Source organism: Phaseolus vulgaris, chromosome 2, assembly GCF_000499845.2.
Source record: "Phaseolus vulgaris cultivar G19833 chromosome 2, P. vulgaris v2.0, whole genome shotgun sequence".
NCBI classification, from domain to species: domain Eukaryota; kingdom Viridiplantae; phylum Streptophyta; class Magnoliopsida; order Fabales; family Fabaceae; genus Phaseolus; species Phaseolus vulgaris.
In genome coordinates, this window is record NC_023758.2 from 16,559,896 (window position 1) to 16,569,451 (window position 9,556).

At 47.0% G+C, this 9,556-nt stretch overlaps 1 protein-coding gene across 1 annotated transcript; it reads left to right on the forward strand.

Annotated features, from left to right (window-relative positions):
* Positions 1-6,659: 6,659 nt before the first annotated feature.
* On the forward strand, positions 6,660-8,327 carry LOC137809104 (uncharacterized). Its single transcript, XM_068610245.1, has 2 exons — positions 6,660-7,823; positions 7,977-8,327. The coding sequence occupies exons 1-2, from the start codon at positions 6,660-6,662 to the stop codon at positions 8,325-8,327; spliced, it is 1,515 nt and encodes a 504-aa protein (XP_068466346.1).
* Positions 8,328-9,556: the final 1,229 nt, after the last annotated feature.

The window sequence follows — 9,556 nt, forward strand, 5'->3', positions numbered from 1 at the left end:
CATGGTGAATAAACAAGTCCTCATTAACTTTACCATAGGAAAGTATAAAGATGAGGTTTTATGTGATGTTGTGCCCATGGAAGCATCTCATCTTCTTTTAGGAAGGCCTTGGCAATATGATAGACATGTTTTACATGATGGCCTATCCAATACAATGTCTTTTTCCTTCCTAGGGCGCAAGGTTATATTAAAACCCCTCTCTCCCAAAGAGGTTCATGAGGACCAAATAAAAATGAAAACTAAAAGAGAAAATGAGAAAGAAAAAGAAGTACTACACCGAGTCACACCATTTTCTCCTCTAAATCCATCATGTTGACTCGTGCTATGCCTCAAATGGACCGTCCAAGGTCTTCTTCTTCTTTATCTTTTTCATTACCCAAGGTTCCTATTTCAACACCACCTTGGTTAAAATATGTTAGGGATGATTTTTTCATACCTCCTAAGGGGTTTCACCATTTAAGAGGTCTTTTTCCCAAAAATATCATCATTCCCAAACACATTTTTCCAACTTGGTCGATTTGTAGGACCTCCTTTTCTGCAATCCCTTTGGTTCCATTTGCTAAGTCATGTATTCCTTTTTCTTACACTTTTGATTGTAAAAGTAAACTGACTTTGTTATATGCAGGGATTCAGAATTCGTGGGCGAATTCTCTCCAACTCGGGGAGTATGATGAGAATCAACTAAAGGTGGCTTTTTATAATGAAGAACAAGATCATTCGCCTTCACATTTAAATTTTTTCTTGTTAATCTTTTCAAAAGATAAAGCCCAAGCCCAAGAAGGCCAAAGCCCACAAAAGCCCAAAGACCATCCCATGAAGGGCAAGGCCAAGTTTTAAATAAATATTGTTTAGAAAGGTGCTTAGAGGGAAACATTAGAAACCTCTATTGTTAAAGCATCTTTTAGTCTTTAGTTAAGAGTCTTAGGGGGGGTGTGTTAGTAGATAGGTGTAGGAGTAAATAAGGAGGTGCCAAAGTGAGAGAAAGGATCACACCTTCCTCATGCTTTGTTTTAGGCGCAAATTCTAGAAGCTTTTTGGGAGGGATTTTTTTGAATTTTTGTAGCTTACATTTCAGCACCTTAGGCTAAAAATAGAGGTGCTCTCTTTGTAAAATTCAGATTGGAATTAATCTAAGAAAACTCTACTCAAATTTTGAGTGACCTTTGGAGAGCTTTTGGAGCCTTCTTCTCTAGTCTTATCTTTATGGATCAATGGAGTCCTCAAGTGGCGGCATCACTCTCATCTAGGAGCATTCCACACTTCTAGTGGCGAGATCATCCATCCTCCTTCCATCTTCATGAGCATTCTCTTCTCCTTTCTTTCTTCTTCTTCAATTGTTCATGTTGCTTTGTGTTCTTGAGTTTTTTTCAGTTTCGGTTTTTCTATTTTCCAGCACTATGTTCTGTTTTGTTCTTAATTCTGTTCGGTTCATATGAATTGTTGTTTAATTCTATTTGGTCATTCCAGCTTTCATTCCCTTTGTTGATTCAATTTGACAATATTTGGTTCATCCAAATGAGTTTGGGATTTGGTACTAGTTTTTGGTGAGTTCTTGTCTTAGAACAATGATCCAACTCTAAGAAAAGTGCCTCTATATTTTCCAGCTCAAGGTGATTCCTAAGAATGTCAAGAATCTTGTTCTATGTGGCTAGTGGAATCACATCAGGCTATGTCGAGCTCGGTTAAGAGTTCCCTCTCAAAGCGTGTGAAGGGAAACCGAAGCTTGACCTTCTTGAACATGGTGGTGTAAATGAAGCAGAAGGGGGCGTCGTCGCTCCCCTGATCGTCGGTGCAGATGGGCTCACCGGGAATACAAGGACGCACAAACACTTTGTCATCGTGCTCTTTGCTGAAAGAGAGGTGCTCCTTATCACCTTTCTTGAGCCGAAGGATGTCACGATCGGAGTTGACGGATGAGGTCTCACCCAGCAGGGTTGTGGAGGCCCACGGGTATAGCTGTTTGTAATCTGGAAGAGGTTTCACCACCGCGTTGGTTTGTGGTGGGTTTGGTTGTGGTTGGCTAGAATGAGAGGACGCGGGTCTCGCGACTCGATCGGAAGGGACGTTGGGACCCCTTGGGGGGTCGCGGGAAGAAGAGGGGTTTGCCCTACGGGTTTTCGCCGGAGGGTTGCGAGGAGGTGGAGGAGGGTTTGGTGTGATTTTTGAACGAGTCATCGAGGAAGCTACAAGAAGACGAAAAGGTATAAGAGTACGTAAACAGAAAGACTCGACAGAAGAAGAGAAGAGGCAAGAACAAGAGGGGCTCACAGAGAAAAATCAGAAACCCTAAACGAAGAAAAAAGAAAACATCCCACAACGTTGCTCCAGACAGGTAATGGATGATGCAAACCGATCAAAATGCAACAAATATCAGTAGAAGTGATAAAAAAGTTACCTTTAGATGATCAGAAGAATGTTCAGAAAGGTGGAGTTTGGGAAAATAGGAGCGTTCGCTGGAGCGTTTCGAGGGTTCGAAGAAAGATGGAAGATAATGAAACAGTGAAATGGCGCGAAGTGTTTAAGAGATTCGAAGGATTTCGAACGTTGCGGGAAGCGCAAACGACAGTGAATAATGGCCGTTGATGAGTCCACGTGGCGAGTGATTGAAGAAGTTGGTGAAATGTCAAGTCAGTGAACAGTATGAGCGTCAACGCTCGAAGCCACGTAGACCGCCGGGTTTACACCTCTTTAGCCTTCTCGCTGAACAAGTCGCAGCTCGAGACTGGGGGGCTTGTGTACCGGCCAGGTCATCGGATGTGATGACGTGTCTAGCACGTGACCAAGTGAGGCGGGTTTAGCAGAGCACGTGGCTAAAGAAGGGTGAGTGGTTCAGAAGCTAGTGTAGTCGTCGTTTGTGCAAGCGGCGTGCTACAACGTACATGATCGGTTGTCGCCGAGATCGTATAACGTCGACGTGTTGACGATGGGAGATCAGGTGGTCTGACGCTGCCGCGAGGAGCACATCGTCGGATCTCCAAGTAAGCTCAGTTGAAGCTGATGAAGGCTCAGAAGTGTAGGTTCAAGTGTACAATTCCAGTGAGGCGATTGTTGCGCCAGCATAGGGCGTGAAGGGCATGTGGGTTGAAAGGGACAGCTTGCCTATCAGCGACAGGATTCCCAGAGTGGACATTCGTTGGTGAAAAGGTCTCCTCAGCCCAAGAACATTCATAGCGCAGTGATAAGGAGGGTGCCATTAACAACAGGCGATATCACATAGATGGTGCATTGTGCTGCACCCAATACTCGCCTGGTCAGGTGGTTTTCTAAGGCACATTGCGTGTTAGCATGCTCCATGAGTAGATGACTTAGCTACGCGGCTGGTTATTACACAGAAATAACGTTCAAGTTGCCCCAACCCAGATGACGACGCGTGTAGGGTTGGATGCTATCTGTTACTCCAACCCAGATGATGACACGTGTAGGGTTGGGTGCAATAGAGAAGTGACGCTCGAGTTATCCTAGCTCAGATGATGACACGTGTAGGGCTGGGCATTACCTGCTATCCCAGCCCAAATGGCGACACGTGCAGGGCTGAATTCGAGCCACGCGTCCAAAAGCATAACAGCCTAGAGAGAGAAGAAACCTAGCTATAAAGGTAAACTTAACAGAATCTGCAGAGGTACGTTTTTCATTACGGCTCATTCTGCTAGGGTTGTGTGCCTTTAGTACGGTTCTACAGAGCATATTTCTCTGAGTTTTGGGTGTTCTTGTTACTGACTTGAGCGTCGGAGCACCACCGGCCGCAGAGGCGCCACCTTGTGTTTTCAGGTTCTCCGAAGAAGCTTTTGTGGTGTGGACTTGAAGGGCACGTGGAGTCAAGCTGGTGAGGAGGGTCGTGACGAGGCAACGCTTTGGCGCCAAGTCAACCGGCAGGATCAGCTTTCAATGCGCTTTAATGCGCTTTAATGATGAGAGGTGTATAAAAAGGGACCATGGGAGCATTTGAAAGGGAGAGAGTTTTAACCTAATTCTCATAGTCACACAGAGCACAAACCCTAATTGTTCTTGATGGCGCACCCAGCTGTGAGCACAAGGCAATTAGGGCAACACAGTTTTAGCCCTTCAGTACAGTTTTCGACCACCCTCAGAGCATTAGTTCAAGTGTTCCGATACGGGGGTGCGTCACCTTTTGATGTTTCTCGCTAGCTGACTTGATCGTCGGAGTGCAAACGGCCGCGAGGGCGCCCCTTTGTTCACTTCTTTCCAGGTACTCACAGACGGAGCAAAACGAAGGTGCCCTAGCTCGCGAGGACAAGCCACGCGCAAAGACGATCCTGGTCAACCGGCGGGAACATCTGGCGCCCACCGTGGGGTCGATATAAAATCAGTCCCACCATACAAGTTTCTCAGTTCCAGTTCTCAAAACCCAGATAAGTTAAGAGGATTTCCAGAGAGCCATGACCACAAGACCTGCACGCGCTAGGAGTGAAGAGATGACCATGAAACAACTCATGGGCATGATGCAAGGGCGGCAGGAAGCGATGGCAGCGTCGAAAGCGGATCAAGAGCGCATGCAGGAGGATCTCGCAGCTTCTCAGGCGAGAAACGATGAGCTCCACCGTGCCAACGAGGAGTTACGCCGTGGGTGGCGCGATGTATATAAGCCTGAGGCTGCCTCCCCACCTAGAGAACTCACAACACCATTCTCACAAGCGATCCTAGAGACAGCGATCCCCAACACGTTCACGGGGCCCAAGGTAACCTTCACAGGAATGGAGGATCCTGAGGCCCACCTCACTGCTATCCACACACAGATGATGCTGGTAGGAGGTTCTGATGCCGTGAGATGCAAGCTTTTTATGAGCACGTTAACAGGGATGGCCATGGATTGGTTCGTCTACCTCCCAGAAGGTCACATCACGTCTTACGCACAGCTCTCACGACTATTCAGAGAGCAGTATTTAGCCAACAGGGCCCAGCCCCAGTTTCATATGACCTTTTCGACGTGAAGCAATTTCAAGGTGAGACCCTGAAGGAATACATAAGCCGCTTCGGGGCGCAGGTGGTGAAGGTGGGTACCACAGATGAACCCATGATTGTGTACGCATTCAGGAAGGGGGTGCGTCCTGGGTCTTTCAGCAAGTCGCTTAACCGTAGCCTCCCCAAAAGTTTTGCTGAAGTAAGGCTTCGAGCAGTAGAACACATCACCTCTGAAGGCGAGGCATACGAGAAGTGTACGACTGCTGCACCTGCACGACCAAGAGCGCAGATACGCACACAACCTGCTAGGGTCCACGAAGCTGCCACAGAGAGAAGGAACCCAGACAGGAGGCACACCTATGAGACGAGGAGGACCCAGCCTAGGGGTCGAGCAGAAGGAAGAAGATAGGGAAATAAGCCACCAAAGCACAACTTTGTGGTTGAACTCAAAGACCTCATCGTTGTGCCCAACATAGCTGACAGGTCGAGGCCACCAGTAAAGTCTGACAAGGTGCTGGGACCTCACAAGGAATCATGGTGCGAATTCCACGAAGCATTCAGGCACCATATTAACAATTGTTTGGCGCTAGGCTATCAGTTGGATGAGCTCGTGAAGAATGGCTTCTTGAAGGGCTACTTGCTGGAGAAGTAGACGGAACGATCGTCAGGTTCACAATCGGCGAGCAGTAAGGGACAGCAGCACGAGGCACCCATTCTCTGTGAGATCCACACCATAGCTGGTGGATTCTCGGGTGGTGGGTGTACTGCGTCACAGCGCAAGAAGTATGCAAGGTCCGTGATGTCAGTAGAAGTTTTTGAGGATCACTCGCCCGATGTGGACATCACATTCACCAAAGAAGACCTCAGGGTAGCTTGTTTTTGTTTTCTTCATCTACTCTAGTGCTTTTCTTTAGGTATTCTTTTGTGTGCCTACTTTTTCATTGAGTTCCTTATTTTCTTGCTTGTCTTTTATTCATTAATCTTTGAGTTTGTCATACATCTAGTTTTCCTTTTGTTATAGCCTTTCATTGCTTATACCTTTTCTTGTTTGTCTTTATTGCTTCATTGGTTTTGTTGTGGTTGGCTTTGAGATTGGTGTGCCTTGCTTTGACATCTTTCATTTGAGGATTCCAAGACCTCAAGATCAGATTGGTGCAGGGACATTATTTCTTTGAGAGTGACTTCTTGTCAAGCCAAATTCACTTCGGCAGTTTGCTACCAAATTACTTTTTGCTAACTTTGTTTTCTTAACTTTGTTTGCTGTTTTGTTGTTTGTTGTTTTCTTTTATACATGGCTTCATATTACAGCAGTGGTTCTTCAAAACAACATTCTTCTAGCAAAGCTGCTGCTCTTGATGAATTAAAAAAGGCAAAACGAACCATTAATCTCAATGATGAAGCTATAAGAAAGTTGGAGGAAAGATTACAAAGACTTGAAATGAAGCAAGCTAGGTCCTCTCATTCTATTCATGGAGAGCATCATCATCATAGACCTTCATCAAGAGGCTCTTCATCAGTAGCTCCTTTTCATGTTTTGTTCGGTTCAATTGCTTTCTTTAGAGTTTCAATCGGTTCATTTACTTTCTTGTTCAATTTAATCGGTTCAATTGGCAAGAAATGGGTCTTCCATGTGAGTTTGGTGTTTGGTGCAAGTTTTGGTGAGTTCTTGAAACATAGAACATTGATCCATTTCTATTAAAAGTGCCTATTCATTCTCCAACTCAAGTTGATTCCATAAAATGTCAAAGAATCATCTATATCTGGCTATTGGAATCATATCAGATGTTGTGCCACACGACAACGATCCCATTGTAATCTCACTTGTTACGGTGGGGAGGATGGTTCATCGGGCCTTGGTCGACCAAGGGAGCTCGGCAGATGTGATGTTTTGGCCGACTTTCGAAAAGTTACAATTATCTCCAGACCAGCTGAGGCCATATAGGGGCTGCTTATACGGTTTTGCGGGTGATCAAGTGGAGGTCAGGGGGTACATTGAGTTAAGAACGACATTCACAGATGGAGCAGCCTCGCGCACAGAGAAGATCAGATACCTTGTCGTGAACGCTCCCTCAGCATACAATATCTTGTTGGGAAGGCCAACACTCAACAGGATAGGAGCCGTGCCCTCCACGAGGCACATGAAGGTCAAGTTACCTTTAATGGAGGGGGTGGTCGTCACCATCCGCTCTGATCAAAAGGAGGCAAAGAAGTGCTACGAAAACAGCCTCAAGAACAGGCGATCAGTGTGCCATGTGACCACAACGCCACCCCCTGGTGTGGAGACTGAGCAGGAAAACCGGCGAGTTGTGGATGCAGCATTGGAGGTGGCCGCCGAGGGCGATGTGACAATGGAGGATGTCGAGGCGAGGTTCGAGAGCGCCGCTCGGGTGGAGGAAGAGAGAAACTGTTCGGAGATCGCCAGGGAGTCAGGTCTTGCGAGAGCACTGATCGCCAGCGAGAAGAGGCCTCGGCCGGTTAAGGATTGGCTTGAGAAGGAGATCGGCGACAAAACATTTAAGCTGGGGAAGACCCTAGATAGCGAGACGCAAGACCAGATCGCCAAGGTGATAGGCAGACATCTGGATGCGTTTGCGTGGTCTGCCTCGGATATGCCGGGAATTGACCCCGATTTCTTGTGTCATCGTTTAGCAATGGACCCTCAAGTCAAGCCAGTCCGACAAAGAAGAAGGAAGTTCAACGAAGAAAGGAGACAGGCGATCAGAGATGAAACGCTGAAACTCCTCACCGCAGGCCACATCAAGGAGATACAGTATCCAGAATGGCTCGCCAATGTAGTATTGGTGAAGAAGAGCAATGGGAAATGGCGAATGTGCGTCGATTTCACAGGTCTAAACAAAGCCTGTCCAAAGGATTCCTATCCTTTGCTGAGTATAGATGCCCTGGTGGACAGTGCAGCAGGGTGCAAGTTGTTAAGTTTCTTGGACGCCTTCTCAGGGTACAACCAAATTAAGATGCATCCCATGGATGAAGAAAAGGCTGCCTTCATGACGGAGAAGTCGTGCTATTGCTACAAGGTGATGCCCTTTGGGCTGAAGAATGTGGGAGCCACGTACCAGAGGCTGGTGGATAAGGTGCTTGCGCCTATGCTTGGGAGGAACGTGCAAGCTTATGTTGATGATATGGTCTTGACATCCTTGGAGAAGAGCCAGCATGTTGCTGATTTAGAAGAGTTGTTTGTTACGATAGCCAAGTACAAGCTGAAGCTGAACCCCGAGAAGTGCATTTTCGGCGTGGAGGCGGGAAAGTTTTTAGGGTTTCTCTTGACTGAAAGAGGAATTGAAGCAAATCCTGATAAGTGTGCTGCCATCTTGGCGATGAGGAGCCCTGCTACTGTTAAGGAGGTGCAGCAGCTTACAGGTCGCCCTGTCGCGATTCGTGTCTGCTAGTGGAGAGAAGGGCCACCCGTATTTCCAGTGCTTGAAAAGGAATAATAGGTTTGTCTGGACGAGGGAGTGTGAAGAGGCTTTCGTGAAGCTCAAGGAGTACTTGGCGAGCCCACAGGTTCTGTGCAAACCTCAAGTATGTGCAAGAGTTGAGGAGGTCTTTTGTTTTGTTCGAAGTGGTGCATGTGCCAAGGGAGCAAAACGCCCGAGTTGACTTGCTAGCCAAGCTCGCCAGTTCGGGCAAGGGGGGCAGGTAGAGGACCGTTATACAAGAAACCCTGAAGACACCTCGAGCTTTCGTAGCAGACCACCAGGTTCTTCAAGTTTGCAAGTCAATGGAAGGGACGGCGAGGGGTCATAGATCTTTAACTCAGGAAACTTTGAGGACACCGAGAGTTAGAGCGCATCCAGTGGGAGAGACAAAGATGACGCAAGTTTGCGCTATCCACGAGCCAGATACATGGATAACACCATACCAGCGCTACATGGCAGATGGCGTACTCCCAATGGACCCGACGAAGGCTAGAAAGGTAAAGAAGAACTCCAACAAGTTCACCCTCATCGATGGCGAGTTGTACAGGTTTGGGTTTACACACCCTCTTGTAGTATGTGTGCATGGAGAGAAGTGCACGAGAATTATGGCCGAGCTCCATGAAGGGATTTGTGGGAGTCACATTGAAGGTTGAGCTTTAGCAACGAGAACTATCCGTGCAGGTTATTATTGGCCAACAATGAGGGAAGATTGCAAGAGATATGTCCAGTGTTGCAAGCAATGCCAGCAGCACACCGATTGGCACAAGGCGCCCTAGAAGAGCTAAAGTCAATCTACAGCCCCCGGCCGTTCCATACGTGGGGAATCGATATTCTGGGACCCTTCCCATTGGCGATCAGGCAAATGAAGTATTTGGTTGTGGCGATCGAGTACTTCACGAAGTGGATTGAAGCAGAACCAGTAGCCCAGATCACCGCGCACAAGATTCAGAGTTTTGTGTGGAAGAATATTGATGAGAATCAAAAAGATGTTATCAATAGAAGAAATGGACAAGGGCCAAAGCATTTAAAGTTCTTCTTATTAGTCTTTGCAAAAGATGAGGCCCAAGCCCAAAGCCCAAGCCCAAGCCCAAGAAGCCCAAGTCCAAACCATGAGGGGCAAGGCCAAGCATTAAATAAAAGAGCATCATTTGAATGACTCTTGTAGGAGGTGTGGATATTAAATAAATAGGTGTGAATGT